At 44.3% G+C, this 17,214-nt stretch overlaps 1 protein-coding gene across 2 annotated transcripts in view; it reads left to right on the top strand.

Moving 5' to 3' along the window:
- Positions 1 to 5,694: 5,694 nt before the first annotated feature.
- The window catches only part of PTAFR (platelet activating factor receptor), a 43,814-nt gene continuing 32,294 nt past the window's right edge, over positions 5,695 to 17,214 (top strand). Inside the window, exon 1 of one of the 2 annotated variants that reach the window (XM_043445690.1) lies at positions 5,695 to 5,806. In XM_043445690.1, coding sequence (XP_043301625.1) covers positions 5,733 to 5,806 — 74 coding nt within the window. In that variant the 5' untranslated portion in view covers positions 5,695 to 5,732. Of the gene's footprint in view, positions 5,807 to 12,687; positions 12,720 to 17,214 lie in introns of those variants that run through there. The other variant, XM_043445694.1, reaches the window with a different exon arrangement.

Here is a 17,214-nt window from a genome sequence, read left to right as displayed (position 1 = left end):
GTGAAGTGAGACCAGAGAGATCAGAAAATCATAATAAGGAATTTGGGTTTCAGCCACGACATCCTCTTCTCCCAGACGGACTAACGCCTTTCCATTTCCCTTCTGGCACAGGATAGCCACAAATCCATTTGGGAGGTCAGCAGTGGTCCCAGCCCATTCCCATAACCCTGCTCAGAGCAATCTTTCCAACGATGACTTTTCCTGAGGGAGAGGTGTGTGTTAGGCACTGAACCAGCTGTTACTTAAGCCAGGCATGGCTCTAGCAACTGATCCAGCCCCTTCATCTGTGAATAGTGGAAGGGGCTCCTTGGGCAGGAAAGGCTGGCTGGAGGAACGCCAAGGTCCAGAAAGAATGGGAGGCTGGATGAACCACTTCACTCTTCTTCCTGCAGTTTGCTGTGAATAACGGAGGTGATCTCAGCACCCCCCATCTCCCAGCCTGCAGCTCACTGCTGCCTGTGGGCCACCCTACGCTGATCCAGTTAGGGGTCGCACCCAGGCATTTAGGCCTCAGCTTCATCACACGTCAAGTGAAAACTGTCCCTTTAAAATGAGGTGTAGGCACCAGTCAGAATGGCTGCTATCCCAAAGTCTACAAGCAATAAATGCTGGAGAGGGTGTGGAGAAAAGGGAACCCTCTTACGCTGTTGGTGGGAATGCAAACTAGTACAGCCACTATGGAGAACAGTGTGGAGATTCCTTAAAAAACTGGAAATAGAACTGCCATATGACCCAGCAATCCCGCTGCTGGGCATACACACTGAGGAAACCAGATCTGAAAGAGACACGTGTACCCCAATGTTCATCGCAGCACTGTTTATAATAGCCAGGACATGGAAGCAACCTCGATGCCCATCAGCAGATGAATGGATAAGAAAGCTGTGGTACATATACACAATGGAATATTACTCAGCCATTAAAAAGAATACATTTGAATCAGTTCTAATGAGGTGGATGAAACTGGAGCCTGTTAAACAGAGTGAAGTAAGCCAGAAAGAAAAACACCAATACAGTATACTGATGCATATATATGGAATTTAGAAAGATGGTAATGATAACCCTGTATGCGAGACAGCAAGAGAGACACAGATGTATTGAACAGTCTTCTGGACTCTATGGGAGAGGACGAGGGTGGGATGATATGGGAGAATGGCATTGATACATGTAAACTATCATATGTGAAACGAATTGCCAGTCCAGGTTTGATGCATGATACCGGATGCTTGGAGCTGGTGCACTGGGATGACCCAGAGGGATGGGATGGGGAGGGAGTTGGGAGGGGGGTTCAGGATGGGAAACACATGTACACCCATGGCGGATTCAAGTCAATGCATGGCAAAACCAATACAATGTTGTAAAGTAAAATAAATAAATAAAAATAAAATAAAATGAGGTGTAGGATTTCCCTGGTGGTCCAGTGGTAAAGAATCCTGCCGGCAATGTAGAGGACACAGGTTCCATCCCTGGTCTGGGAAGATCCCACCTGCTGCGGGTAACCAAGCCTGTGTGTCACAACTACTGAGTCTGCGCTCTGGAGCCTGCAAGATGCAGTTACTGAAGCCTGCGTGCTCTAGAGCCCGTGTCCCGCAGCAAGAGAAGCCACCGTAGTGAGAAGCCTGTGCATCACAACAAAGAGGAGCCCCTGGTTGCCACAACTAGAGAAAGTCGGTGCACAGCAATGAAGACCCGGCGGAACCGAAAAATAGATAAAAAATGAGGAGCAACCACTGAAAGCATCAGTCTGGACTCCCCAAAATCCCCTCAAAATCCCCCACCCCCACCCCATGGCTGTAGACTCTCAATGGCTGTCTGGGGCTGCCACAGATGGGCACCACCTTCCTGCCCCTCTCACAGACTCTAGGTTGGAGAGCGAGAGAGAGTGTGTGTGAGTGTGTGTGTGTGAGTGTGTGTGTGTGAGAGGATGTATGTGTGTGTATGTGTGTGAGAGTGTGTGTGAGAGTGTGTGTATATGTGTGAGTGTGTGTGAGAGTGTGTGTGTGTGTATGTGTGAGAGAGTGAGTGTGTGTGTGTGTGTGTATGTTTGAGAGTGTGTGTGAGAGTGTGTGTGTGAGAGGATGTATGTGTGTGTGTGAGAGTGTGAGTGTGTGTGTGAGAGTGTTGTGTGAGAGAGGATGTATGTGTGTGTGTGTGTGTGAGAGTATGTGAGTGTGTGTGAAAGTGTGAGTGTGAGAGAGTGTGTGTATGTGTGTGAGTGTGTGTATGTGTGAGAGTGTGTGTGTGAGAGAGAGGATGTGTGTGTGTGTGTGGATGGGTCTGGGCCTGCCCTGGGTGGAACCTCAGTGACTACTCACCCCCGCTTTCATCCTAGCACATCCACCTCCTCTCCCCCCTTGCAGGAGGTCACCGGCGCTTCTCCCCAGTGGGTTTGGGGGTAGTGGGGACGTCTGGCCCTGAGTGTGGGGGAAAGAGCTCAGAAGGGGCTCGGGGTCACCTTGCTCTGTCCCTCACTGGCTTTGTAATCCTGGCCAGTCATTTTACCTTCTCTGGGTTTTAGCTTCCTCTTCTGTAAAATGAGGCTAAAAATATCTTCTGCGTCCCTATTCTATGAACTCAAACAAGATTCTGTTTATTGGAGAATAGACCTTGCAAATGGAGGCGACAGGCCTGTGTTTGGCGTCAGGCAGACTGGAGCCTTGAAGCTTCTCTGAGCGTCAGCTTCCTCATCTCTTAAATCTGCTGCCCTGAGGGCAAAGGAGATCAGAGAATCCACTGCCTGGCACAGCAGGGTGCAGGGTATTCTCCTCAAACCCTCCTCTGGGAGAGTGGTTCCTGTTCCAAGAACTGGGTGGAAAAGCAGAGGGTGGAGGTCGCCTGAGAAACTTGTTAAAAAGCATTCTCTGGTCTCCCTGAAGATTCGGATTCGGGATTCAGGGTGGAGGAGACAGACTAGATCTTTAGCAAGCTTCTGGGTTAACCCAGCCAGCATTGGAAACTCAGGCAGGGACAGAGTCCACTGGGAGGCAGGGGGTGGAGAGAGCTCGGGGTTCCACCAGAGAAGTCAAAATCTTTGCCCTACGCCTCTGGCTCAGAGCAGGTGAACCTCACTAGAAAGAGCCTTTAGGTAATCGGCCTCTCCTTGTCTAGTCCCTGGCTTCCTCCAGCTTCCCTCCAAGCCTGCTCTGCAATCAACTTCCTTGTTAAAAATTCATTTCCCTGTGATTTCCCTAGTGGTCCAGTGGTTCAGAATCTGCCTCCCAACGAAGGGGACATGCTTTCGATCCTGGGTCCAGAAACTAAGATCCCACATGCCATGGAGCAACTAAGCCCCTGCGCGACAGCCACTGAGCCTAAGCTCTAGCCCGTGCCCTGAAATTAGAAGTCCACAGGCCACCACGAAGGCCCAGCATAGCCAAGATAAAATAATAATATAATAATAAAGTAGTCCTCATCCCTCCTCACTCTAATAAAAAAAAAGCATTTCCTGGGTCCCATGACCAGCACTGCTGATTCAGAAGCACTCTCAAAGTGGAATCTGAGAAACTGCTTTTCTTTTTTTTCAACAGTTATAAACTGCTTTTCATTTTTAACAATTTCTCCAATTGAGTCTGATATGGAGAATGGATTTGACTTCCAATTAGCAACACCAGGTAGAAACTTGGGTAAATAAAGTAGTTGTCACTTGTTGCTCAGTCACTAAGTTGTGTCCAGCTCTTTAAGAACCCATGGACTGCAGCATTCCAGGCTCCTCTGTCCTCCACTATCTCCTGGAGTTTGCTCAAATTCATGTCCATTGAGTTGGTGATGTTACCTAATCATCTCATCCTCTGCCACCTCCTTCTCCTTTTGCCTTCAATCTTTCCCAGCATCAATCAGGGTCTTTTCCAATGAAACGGCTCTTCGCATCAGGTGGCCAAAATATTGGAGCTTCAGCTTTAGCATCAGTCCTTCTAATGAATCTTCAAAGTTGATTTCCTTTAGGATTGACTGGTTTGATCTCCTTGCCGTCCAAGGGACTCTCAGGAGTCTTCTCCAGCACCACAGTTTGAAAGCATCAATTCTTTGGTGTTCAGCCTTCTTTATGGTCCAGCTCTCACATCTGTACATGACTACTGGAAAAACCATAGCTTTGACAATACAGACCTTTGTCGGCAAAGTGATGTCTTTGCTTTTTAAAATTCTGTCTAGGTTAGTCATAGCTTTTCTTCCAAGGAGCAAGTGTCTTGTAATTTCATGGCTGCAGACAGGGTCTGTTATGATTTGGGAGCCCAAGAAAAGAAAATCTGTCACTGCTCCCACTTTTTTCCCTTCTATTTGCCATGAAGTGATGGGATGCCATGATCTTTGTTTTTTTTTTAATGTTGAGTTTTAAACTAACTTTTTACTCTTCTCTTTCACCCTCAACAACAGATTCTTTAGTTCCTCTTCACTTTCTGCAAGAAGAGGGTTATTGTCCACATATCTGAGGTTATTGATATTTGTCTTGGAAATCTTGATTCCAGCTTGTGATTCATCCATCCCAGTATTTCCCATGATGTACTCTGTATAGAAGTTAAATAAGCAGGGTGACAATATACAGCCTTGATGTAATCCTCTCCTAGTTTTGAACCAGTCGTTTTTCCATGTCCGGTTCTAAGTGTTACTTCTTGACCCACATACAGGTTTCTCAGGAGACAGGTTCACTTACTGAGTTCCTATTATGTTCCAGGCATTATGTCAAGGATAATGGAGGGAGTATGTGTGACTGTTACTGACACAGGAAACTGAGGTTCTGAGCGGGCTCCAGCTGAAGACCAGAGGCAGCGGTCAAACCTCAATGTCATAGATTCATAGAGTTAGTATTTGAGAATGCCACGGCCCAGTTTGCTTTTCTCTGTGGCCTGACAGCTTTGCTTCCTGCCAAGCCCTGTCAGATATTTCGGAAGGTCAGGTTGGGGGTGTGAAGGTGGAGATAAAGAGTAACTCTCAGCATAGAATGTGCAAAGTTGGAGCCGAGGCAGAGTCCTAGGCTTTGAAAGAACTGTGGTCCTTTGCCATGGTCAGACTAGACACCCCACAGAGCAAGGATCTCTCTTTTCCCTCAAACTGGGGGTTCACAAGGGCAGACATGTTGTGTCTTCTCTTACAAGGAGCTGGCTTCAGGAAGAAGAATTTCCTCTTCCCTAACAGACTGGGCATCCCCGAGGGCAGGCTGTCTCCTCCTTGATTGGGAGCACTTGAGAGCAGGTTGTCACACCCATTGGACTGTGGCTTTCTGTGGGCAAGACTGGCTGTGCATCCCCTCAGACGGGGTATCTTCAGATAGCAGCTTTGGGCCTTATTTCTAGCATCCTGGGACTCACTGAAGTTGAGACTGCACCCACTGAAGCCTGGGCTCCTGAGACAGGATTGGGACCTTTGTCAGGGCCCGTCTTCCCCTGAGACAAGGGACCCAGTTCCTTCCTCTTCTGCCAGCCCAGACCTAGCCCTTCCTCCCAGAGCGGTTCTGCACCGGATGGACCAGTCTAGTGTTGTTGACTGAGCTAATGTGCAGAGAGAGAGAAAGACTCCCTGCAGGATGTGGGTATTTCTGGAGACCTTGGAGTTGGGGCCCCACCCAAGGACCTGGCTTCTTGGCCTTGGGCCCACCCAGTAGAGCCCACAGCCAGGCCTTCCCTAATCCTTTATTCATTGGAGCGTAAAGTGAGTCATGCACCTGGGTCTGGGCCTGCCTTCTGCCTCCTCCCAGTTCCCGGCCCCATTTCCTGAGTCCCCTGAGAACGCGGTAAGGAAGCATGCTCTCGGCGGCCCCCATCTCCTCCTCAGCCTCTTTGTCACCTCCTGGACCGCTGTCCCTACAGTTTCTCAGGTAAGAGGCTGGTGGCCTGGGTGAGAGGGTCAGGTTTGGCTGCTTCGTCTGGCTGCTCCTTGGGATCCTTGAGGCTGGTCAGGCTCTGGAGGGGCCTGGAGAGCTGGGTCACGTCGGATTTCCCCTCACCTCAGCACCCCCTCATGGACACCCAACCCCCTTATCACTCACAGACAGAGCATACATCCTTACACTTCTCATAGACACTTATCATATACCGTCACCAGCAGACATGGCATTCCCTCACACACTTGAGAGAAAACACAGCGTCATCCCACACAGACACCATTCATGGCCCCTCACGAATACACATCATGCAACAGATCCTTAGTATCTGATGACTCAGCCCGTGACTCCTCACGACACACAATGCACATGCTGTCACAGTTGACACAACAGTCCCTCGTGGGATGTGTATCGTTACCCATAGGACGAAACCCATCCTTACAGACACACAAAATGTACAAGAGCACTGACTCACGTAACACATGAGTGCTCCTCTGGTGGCTCAGAAGTAAAAGAATCTGCCTGCAATGCAGAGGACCTGGGTTTGATCCCTGGGTCGGGAAGATCCCCTAGAGGAAGGCAAGGCAACCCACTCCAGTATTCTTGCCTGGAGAATCCACATGGACAGAGGAGCCTGGTGGGCTGCAGTCCATGGGGTCGCAAAGACTCAGACACGACTGAGCAATTAACGCTTTCACTTTCACACAACACGTGAACCTTTGCAGGACATAAGAAGCCCAGACATGAAGGACCTTCCACTCCTCACTCACAGCAAATTAACCTGCTCCACACAGACACATGCACACACATACAGAGATCGATGCGATCACACACACATGTCCTAGAAGCTCCTCACACCCCCACACAGGGCCCCGAGATCCTTGGTGGTACTGCTCAGCTGGGGCAGGGGCTGGGGCCCAGTCAGCAATGCTATCACCCCTCTCACCTCCCGCCTTGGGCCCTGCATGTGTGGTCCCGGCCAAGTCATGGAGCATTAAGAGGGCGTGGGAGGATGCCTTTCCTGGCTGTCTGAACGCTGCTTCCTGATGATCCTGGGACTCTGCACAAGCTGATATTAAAAATCTAGCTAACATTTATCACATGCCTACCAGGGCTCAGACACCAAGCTCACTGCTTTCCTGAGTACTATCTTATTTAATTATGTGGTACCTTTATGAAGTAATACAGTATTTCCCTCATAGCGCAGTCGGTAAAGAATCTGCCCACAAAGCAGGAGATCCGGGTTCGATTCCTGGGTTGGGAAGATCCCCTGGAGAAGGAAATGGCAGCCCACTCCAGTATTCTTGCCTGGAAAATCCCGTGGACAGAGGAGCCTGGCAGGCTACTACAGTCCATGGGGTCACAAGAGTCAGACACGACTTCTCAACTAAACCACCACCACCTTTAAGAAGTGGATAGATACTGTATTATAATCCTCATTTTATAGCTATGTTTCCATAGTGGTTCAGAGAGGTTAAGAAACTTGCCTGATACGTCACAGCTAGCAGGCAGCAATGGGATTTAGATCTAGGTAAGTCTGAGTGACTAACACTTACACTTATGGAGAAGGAAATGGCTACCCACTCCAGTATTCTTGCCTGGAGAATTCCATGGACAGAGGAGTCTGGTGGGCTACAGTTCACGGGGTCGTGAAGAGTCAGAGATGACTGAGCCACTAACATTTCAAGTCTGACCTCAGACTCCATATCTTTTTTATTTATTAAAATTTTTAAAAAGTTTTTATAAAGAGATCACAAAGGAGCCAGTTAAAAGTTCAGTAGATATGAAAGAACGCACAGTGAAATGATTCTCTCTTACCCTTGTCCTCAGAACACCTGATTTCATTCTCTTCCTCGAACAGTGATTGAACCTGGGCCCTCGGCAGTGAAAGTGCCCAACCACTGGATCACCAGGAAATTCCCAACCTCTCCTTTAACGGGGCAGTCTAGCAGTGAGAGTTCTAAGCGCAGTGCCCAGACTCTGGGGGCTTCCCACGCCCTCCTCCTCTACCTTCCCGGGGCGAGCAGTGGGGGCTGGGAGATGGAGGGCTCCTTCCATCCTAAGTCCTCTCTTGCCCTAAATCGTCAGGGAGACCCACTCCCTTGAGTCCCCTGGGCCTGAATCTTCTCCCCTTATCTCACCCCTGGGGGCCCGCCCCACTCCTGAGGCTTCCTTTCAGGATCCAGTGCAGGATGAGGTGACCCCTCTTAGAATCTAGGGGAAGGGGAGCAGTTCTCACTGCTGTCTAAGTTGTGCCCAGGCTGGAGACGGGGAGCCCGTGGGACTCAGCCCTGACCAGAAGAGGGACAGAGAGAGAGAGAGGAAGAGGAGGGAGGAGAGTGAGGACCAGCGGCCGGGCACGGTCCTCTACAGACTTAATTCCACAATGAGGTTGGAGGTGTCATTCCAGCTTCATAGATGAAGAGGCTCAGGGGACCATGTTAAGAGGCAGAGATGGTATTCAACCTCCCAAAGTTTGAGGAACGGTGAGTAAGTGAGAGAGTCAGAGAGAGAAACTGAGGCTATGATGAGGCGTCACGGAGGCTTCGGGAATGCTGAGCATCAGGGCTGCCGAGCATCAGGGCTGCCATCCCTGGGAGGGCTCTCGAATGAGCCTGCTGCCCCAGTGACTTACGGGCTCCGAGGTCTCTGGTTTTGTAGTCATCCCCTTCCTCCAGTGATTCTTTCTCTATTCTGCCCATTTGCACTATTTGTTTAACCTTGTCCTTTTTCTTTTTTTTGGCAGTACCACTTGTGGGGCTAACTTGACAGATCTTAATTCCCTGAAAGTGAAAGTTGCTCAGTCGTGACAGACTCTTTGCAACCTCATGGACTATACAGTCCATGGAATTCTCCAGGCCAGAATACTGGAGTAGGTAGCCTTTCCCTACTCCAGGGGATCTTCCCGACACAGGAATCGAACTGGGGTCTCCTGCATTGCAGGCGGATTCTTTACCAACTGAGCTATGAGGGAGTATTAAATCCAGGCTCACGGCAGTGAACTGTCGGAGTCCTAACCACTGGATCACCAGGGAATTCCCCATCCTATTTTAAATACTGCAACTTTATTGTAATCTCGATACACAACGTGGCACTCTCTTTTTTTCTTTTCATTAATTATTTTGGCTGCGCTGGGTCTTCATTGCTGAGTGGACCCTCTTTAGTGGCGGGAACCAGGACCGTCTCGTCTTGGAGGCTTTTATCGCTGAAGATGTTGGGCTTAACTTAAAGAGAAGCCCAATAGAAAATCAGGAGTTCAAGTTTAAACAAACCTACCATGTTGGAAAAAAATGAAAGTGTGCCAATTCCAAGTACTGAGGAGGATGTAGAACAGTGGAAACCCTCATTACACTGATAAAAAGAAATGACAAATGGCACCACTCCTGATTTTTCTGAAACATTGACCATATTTTATGTTTCTTAGCCTTCAGGATTTTTCTTTTGTAAACTGCCTACTTCTTTCTTCACCCATTTTTTCTATTGGGCTTCTCTTTAAGTTACTGGGTTTTAGGAATTAACATCATATTATGCTGAAAATTCTTTGATACATTTGATATAAATATCTTTTCCTGGTCTGTGACTTATCTCTTTTTTTTTATTATTATTATAGATTCTTGTTTATTGGCATAAAGATATATGGAAAGAATGCTTTCCATTTCATTGAACATTATGTTTTTACTGTTATATATTTGTAGAGTTCCTCAACCTCTTGGTCACGTTTTTAGGAATTTATTCACTTATTAGTTTATTCACTCATATTTAGAACCAGCTTTCCATTATATTAACCATTTCTACAATTTTTTGCTTCCTAATTTACTTATTTATGCCTTTATTTTATTCTTCTGTCTGCCTTTATTTTTGGTTTGTTTGCTCATTTTGACCTTTGTAATTTAAATGTTTAATCACTTTCTCTTTTTTAAATACATTTACACCATTAATTTTTTCATTGAGTATCTGTTTGACCACATCTCACAGGTTATAACCCTATTGTCATCCATTTTTAATGTCCATAATTTTATTTTTTTTTAACCACCAGGTTATCTGGTAGAGAGATTTAATGTATATGAAACCATTTACTTCAGATTGGGACTTGAACCCATATGCCAGGACTTGAACCTAGCAAAACCCAGTTTGGGACTCGAAGCCGGCCAAAATCCTGCCTGGGACTCTAACCCAGACAAAGTCCACACTCTTCCACCAGAGATCTCAGACCTGGTTTTAGAACCTAATGAAGCTCAGTTTCTTGATGTCTCATTGCAGAAAGAATTCAGTGACAGACAAAGTAACAGATAAGAAGTGGCTTTATTCACAGAGAAACACATTCCCCAGAGTGTGGGTCTTCACAGAGTCCAAGTGCCGCTTTGAAATGTGGTGTGGTTTGCTTTATGGGCCGGGTAATTTCATAGGCTAATGAGTGGGAGGATTATGACAGCCCTTTTGGGGAAGGGGCTGAGATTTCCAGGATTGGGCCATCCCTCACGTTTGGTTTTTGATGGTCAGCCTTGGAACTCGACTTATCTTTTTACTACTTTTATAGTATCCTTTGATGTATGTAGTTTTGAACTTTAGATGGTCATATTTATCCAACTTTTCTTTGTTATAATATTAATAATTTCTATGTCTTAATTTTTCTTTTTTTAGAGATTTTTTTTGATGTGGGTAATTTTTAAAGTCTTTACTGAATTTATTACAATTTATTACAATTATTTATTACAATTTATTACAATATTGTTTCTGTTTTATGCTCTGATTTTTTGGCTGTGAGGCATGTGGCATCTTGACTCCCGGACTAATGATCAAATCTGTAAAATTTCCCTGATCCTTAGTTCATAAAGATATTTTCCTCTATTCTCTTCCAACGTTTTTTATCATTATAGCTTCTATATAAATAGAAATTTAATTCTGGATATGGTATGAGGTTGGAATCTAATTTTGTTGTATCTTTCCCCTAATGGATAGCCAATGGTTTGCATGAGCATCTACTCTGATTGATCTGTAATGGCAACTCTGTCATATGAATCAAATTTCCATGTGTATGATCTCTTTGTGATCTCTCTTTCCAGTATCTCTATTCTATTCCTTTTGTCTACCTGCTTGTCCCTTTGTTAATACTACCCTGTCTTACTACTGTAACTTTACAATATGACTTGTTAAAAAGATGTTTGCTTCTTGGAAGAATAGCTATGTCAAACCTAGACAGTGTTTTAAAAGGCAAAGACATCACTTTGCCAACAAAGGTCATATAGTCAAAGCTATGGTTTTTCAGTAGTCATGTATGGATATGAGAGTTGGACCATAAAGAAGGCTGAGTGCTGAAGAATTGATGCTTTTGAACTCTGGTAGTAGAGAAGACTCTTGAGAGCCCCTTGGACAGCAAGGAGATCAAACCAGTCCATCCTAAAGGAAATCAATCCTGAAGATTCACTGGAAGGACTGATGGTGAAGCTGAAGCTGCAATACTTTGGCCGCTTGATGTGAAGAGCTGACTCATTGGAAAAGACCGTGATGCTGAGAAAAATTGAGGGCAAAAGGAGAAGATGGCAAGAAAGGATGAGATGGTTGGATGGCATCACAGACTCAATGGACATCAGTTTGAGCAAACTCAGAGAGAGAGTGATGGACAGAGAAGCCTGGCATGCTGCAGTCCATGGGGTTGCAAAGAGTCAGACATGACTGAGCAACTGAAAAACAACGGCAACAACATTAGATAGCAGAAATTCTATCATGTGTCTATGTTCTTGTTGTGCATCAAAAATTTTTTGGCTAGTCTTGGCTCTTTACTTTTTCATCTGGAATTTTAGGAATTTTAGGATCATCTAGTAAAGTTCCTTGTAGAACTCTATTGGGATTTTTTTTTTTTTGAGTGCTTTGCATATTATTTTTACCCCAGCTTTATTGAGGTATGATTGACAAATGTAATCGTAAGATATTTAGGATGTACATCATAGTGATTTGATATACATACATTGTGAAAGTACTCCCACCATATAGTTAATTAATATCTACTGGGATTTTGATTGAACTGGCACTGAACTTATCGATTTAATTGGGAAGAACTTACATCTTTATGATATTGACAATTCCATGAATGAATATATTGCATCTACTCATTCATCGAGTTCTTCTTGATTTCTTTTTCATTTATTTTTGCTCTGATTTTTATTATTTCTTTCCTTCTATTGACTTTGTGGGGTTTTTTGTTCTTCTTTTTCTAGTTGCTTTCGGTGTAAGGTTAGGTTGTTTATTTGATGTTTCTCTTGCTTCTTGAGGTAGGCTTGTATCAGCTTTCCTCTTAGTACTGCTTTTATTGCATCCCATAGGTTTTGAGTTGTGTTTTCATTGTCATTTGTTTCTAGGTATATTTTGATTTCCTTTTTTATTTTTTTCAGCATCTAGTTCTCATTTAGTTATTTTTCAGTAATTTTATAATTCCCTCCATTAAGACTTGACATATCTTAGGCCAAGATAGTTTTCTTGGTATCATAAATTGTGTCTTACAAAATGACATTTTCTGTTTATTGCTTGTTTATAGGAACATGATTTATTTATTTTTTTCCTTTTGGCCACACTTCATGGGTTGCAGAATCTAAGTTTTCTGACCAGGAACTGAACCGTGGCCACAGCAGTGAAAGCACTGAGCCCTAACCACTGGATCATCAGAGAATTCCTGGAACATAAATGATTTTTATTATTGATTTTATATCCAGAAATCTTACTGAGGTCTTTTGTTGATTCTAATAATTTGCCCATGGAATAGCTTTAATATTTCTATAAATCATATTGCATGTGAAAATAATTTGCTTTTCTTTTTCAATCTTCACAACTTTTTTTGGTCATATATTCTTCACAACAGAGCGAAGTACTTATGATATTCCCAGTTTGCAGATTCTGAAACAAATTTGAAGAGGTAAGCTGGCTTTTCCAAATTCAAACAGAGACTTGGTGGCAGTCAAGGTTTTGAGCTCAAGTGTCTTTGATTCTAGAACCCACACTCTTTTCTCTGATGCTGTGCCTCACACATTATCCTCCACTGATGGGTGAGAAAAGGATTGTTCCCAGAAGGGAAGTGTCCACATCACTCTGAGTGAAGGACAGCTTGAGAGAGCAGAATGAAGTCACCAAAGCCTTTCTAACAGCCGTGCAGGGCTTCCCTGTGACTCAGTGGTAAAGAATCTGCCTGCCAATGAGGGAGACATGGGTTTGATCCCCGGTCCAGGAAGATCCCACAGGCCATGGAGCAACTAAGTCTGTATGCCACAACTCCCGAGCCTGTGCTCTAGATCCCACGTGCAGCTACTGAAGCCTGCACGCCTAGAGTCTGTGCTCCACAAGAGAAGCCACTGCTGTGAGAAACCCATGCACCACAACTAGAGAACAGTCCCCACTTGCCACAATGAGAGAAATACCTGAGCGGCAGTGAAGACTCGGCACAGTCAACAATGAATAAATAAATAAAATTATTTTAAAAAATAGCCGTGCAGGACAGAACTAGGGTTCAGGGTAACTAGAGTTTAAGGTATATAGAGTTTAATGTAGCTGGACTGTAATTCCTTTTCCACCTACCAGCTATGTTGCTTTGGATAAGTCACATTGTCTTTTTAACCTTACTCATTCATTCAATAAACTTAATCAAGGAGCACCTGCAATGTGCTCAGTCAGTGTTCTAGGTAATGGGATACAGTACTGTAATCAAGAAACAAATCCCTGCTCTCAAGAAACTTACAACTTAGTTGGGGACATAGATAATTAGCAAAGCAAACAAGTGAAATATATGATGTGTTAAATTGATAAGTGCTGTGGAGAAAAATAAAGCAAGGTAGGAGGGCCTAGGGCATGTCAGCGAATGGCTGCAATTTGTTTGAGGAACTGGGGAAGCCTCATTGAGGAAGTTGCACTTGAGTAAAGACCTGAACTCTGGGTATCTGGGGAGGAGCATTCTAGGCCAAGAGAACAGCAGGCGGAAAAGCTTGAGGCAGGTGTGTGCCTGGAGTGCTGCTGGAGATCAGCAAAGGTGGTCTGACTTGGGAGTTGGGGAGCCAGAAGTCAGAGATGAAGTCAGGTCTTATATGTCCCTTGGGGGCATTTTAAAGGACTTTGGCTTTTAAAACATAATTTTATTTATTTATTTTTTGGCTGCACTGGGTCTTTGTTGCTGTGAGTGGGCTTTCTCTAGTTGCAGTACCCAGGCTTCTCATTGCAGTTCCTTCTCTTGTTGAAGCGTGCAGGCTCTAGAACACAGGCTCAGTAGTTTCAACACACGGGCTTAATTGCCCCGAGGCATGTGGGATCTTCCTGGACCAGGGAACAAACCCATGTGCCCTGCATTGGCAGGTGGATTCTTAACCACTGGACCACCAGGGGAGTCCAAGACTTCAACTTTTGCTCTAAGTGAGGTGGAAGCCATTGGCAGGTTTTGAGCAGAGGAATGATGTGATCTGACCGATGATGAAGTTTAATAGGCTCAACTGCACTACGGTGTTGAGGACAGACTAAAAGAGGTGTGACGGTGGAAGCAGGGAGAACAGTGAGGGGCCACATCCGGGTGAGACATGATGGTGGCTTGGACCTGAGCCATGAAAGTGGAGATGGTGAAAGGCGGTCAGATTTTGGATTGACTGACCAATCTAGCAATCAACTATCATCATTTAAAGTTTAAGGTAAATTCATTAATTTAAAATATTTTTTTGATGAAGGAAACTTTAAAATCTCTTATAAACCCAAACATAAGGCCACTCTTCAAATAAGCAATCCCTTATTTTCCTGATGACAAGATTCCCCAAAGACACTTTTTTTTTTTTTTTTTGGCTTCATGGCTTGTGGGATTTTAGTTTCCCGACCAGAAATTGAACCCAGGCCATAGCAGTGAGATGGAGGAGTCCACAGCGTCCACTGGTCCACAGAGAATTCCCTCGAAAACTTTTTAAGGCCAGCTTGAATATATAAACTCTTTGGAATGAAGATGACATAATCCTGAGTTTCTCAACCTCAGCAATGTTAACATGTTGAGCCAAATACATTTTTGTTGCAGGGACTGCTCTGTGCCTTGTAGGCTGGTTGGCAGCCTTGCTGGCTTCTGTCCCCTAGATGCCAGCAGTACCCCAGTCCCCTCCTCCCCTGCCACCGGTGACAACCAAGAATGTGTCCAGACGTTGACACACGTGTTTGGAAGGGAAAGTAACCCCTGGTGAGAATGACTGCTGGAGTCAAATGCCTGTTTACAATATTTAATTATTTTTAATTATTTGTTATTTTGGCTGCCCTGGGTCTTTGTTGCGGCTCCTGGGTTTTCTCTTGTTGCTGATCTAGAGCTTGGTCTCAGTAGTTTCGGGACATAGGCTTAATTGCCCCAAGGCATGTGGGATCTTCCCAGATCAGGAACTGAACTCGTGTCCTTTGCTTTGGTAGGTGGATTCTTAACCACTGGACCACCAGGGAAGCCCTAACTTATTCTTTTTAAAAATCATTTAATTTTTAATTGAAGTATAATTGATTTACAATGTTGTGTTAGTTTCAAATATACAACAAAGTGATTCAGGTTAATTTATTCTTTCAGTTACTGACATAATCATTCTGGGCAATAATTTACTATTTTACACATAATGCTCTTTTACATGCTCAAATTTCATGAAACTAGTTTAGTCACATCCATTATATGTGTCATTGATGTCAGCATCTTTACTGTTATTGTTCTTTTCTTTCATTTAACAGAATATTCCCAGTTACATCATTTTTACTTCCATTTACCTTGTATGAGATACAGCACATAATGTCCTAAGAAGATGCTATCATAGGAAAAGCCCATCCCAAGACACAACTATGCTTTTTATGGCTTGAGGACAGTTCTCTTTTTCACTGTTGTTCTCATCTCTAAAATTCAAACAAACATTGAATTACTTTAAAAAAACAAACAACAAAAATCCCTTTCTTATAAAAAATTAAAAATTCACGCAAAAGTACACCTGAGGTATAATGGATCCCCAGGATTTTTGACAGGATAATCCCATGGATGTAGGAGTCTGGTGGGCTACAGTCCATGGGGTCAAAGAGGCAGACACAACTTAGTGACTGAGCACACTACATTCAAGGTATCAATACACCCTAAGAGTAAGGAATTATCTAAACTTTGATATATACATTAGACACTTCATTAAATTATCAGCTTACAAAGCCACATCCTCCTTAACAACATTAACTTCAAAAGTAGCACCAAAACAGTGTTTTTTTTTAATTGCACGTCATTTTGCTATATGTAGCCTCAAGCTTTGGCTCATTTAAAGTTACACAAGCCTGAGTAAGGGAGCAGGACCAAATTTTTGAACCATACATTGAACTAATTTGAGACTATCAGCTTATTAGCAAAATCAGTATGAACTTGGGTATTGTACTTAAAGAAAAGGTAAGTTAGGACAGGTGGTCTCTACACTGGGTATCTGGAAACTGCCAGGGTGTCTCAGCACTGTAGCTGTGTATCGTTGCTATAAGAGTTGAACAGTGAAAAGTATTTCAGTTCAGTTCAGTTCAGTCACTCCATCGTGTCCCACTCTTTGCAACCATGGACTGCAGCAAGCCAGGCCTCCCTGTCCATCACCAACTCCCGGAGTTTACTCAAACTCATGTCCAGTGAGACAGTGATGCCATCCAACCATCTCATCCTCTGTTGTCCCCTTCTACTCCTGCCTTCAATCTTTCCCAGCATCAGGGTCTTTTCCAATGAGTCAGCTCTTCACATGAGGTGGCCAAAGTATTGGAGTTTCAGCTTCAGCATCAGTCCTTCCAATGAATATTCAAGACTGATTGCCTTTAGGATGGACTGGTTGCTGTCCAAGGGACTCTCAAGAGGCTTCTCCAACACCACAGTTCAAAAGCATCAATTCTTCTGTGCTTAGCTTTATTTATGATCCAACTCTCACATCCATACATGACTACTGGAAAAACCATAAGTTTGACTAGATGGACCTTTGTCGGCAAAGTAATGTCTCTGCTTTTTAATATGCTGTCTAGGTTGGTCATAACTTTCCTTCCAAGGAGCAAGCATCTTTTAATTTCATGGCTGCAGTCACCATCTGCAGTGATTTTGGAGCCCCTGAAAATAAACTCTGCCACTGTTTCCATTGTTTCTCCATCTATTTCCCATGAAGTGATGGGACTGGATGCCATGATCTTAGTTTTCTGAATGTTGAACTTTAAGCCAACTTTTTCACTCTCCTCTCTCACTTTCATCAAGAGGGTCTTTAGTTCTTCTTCACTTTCTGCCATAAGATTGGTGTCATCTGCATATCTGAGGTTATTGATATTTCTCCTGGCAATCTTGATTCCAGCTTGTGCTTCCTCCAGCCCAGAGTTTCTCATGATATACTCTGCATAGTAGTTAAATAAGCAGGGTGACAATATACAGCCTTGAC

The sequence above is a fragment of the Cervus canadensis genome, chromosome 24 (genome assembly GCF_019320065.1).
Source record: "Cervus canadensis isolate Bull #8, Minnesota chromosome 24, ASM1932006v1, whole genome shotgun sequence".
NCBI lineage: Eukaryota > Metazoa > Chordata > Mammalia > Artiodactyla > Cervidae > Cervus > Cervus canadensis.
The sequence above is the reverse complement of the archived record's forward strand: the minus strand, read 5'-3'. Positions and strand labels throughout refer to the sequence as shown.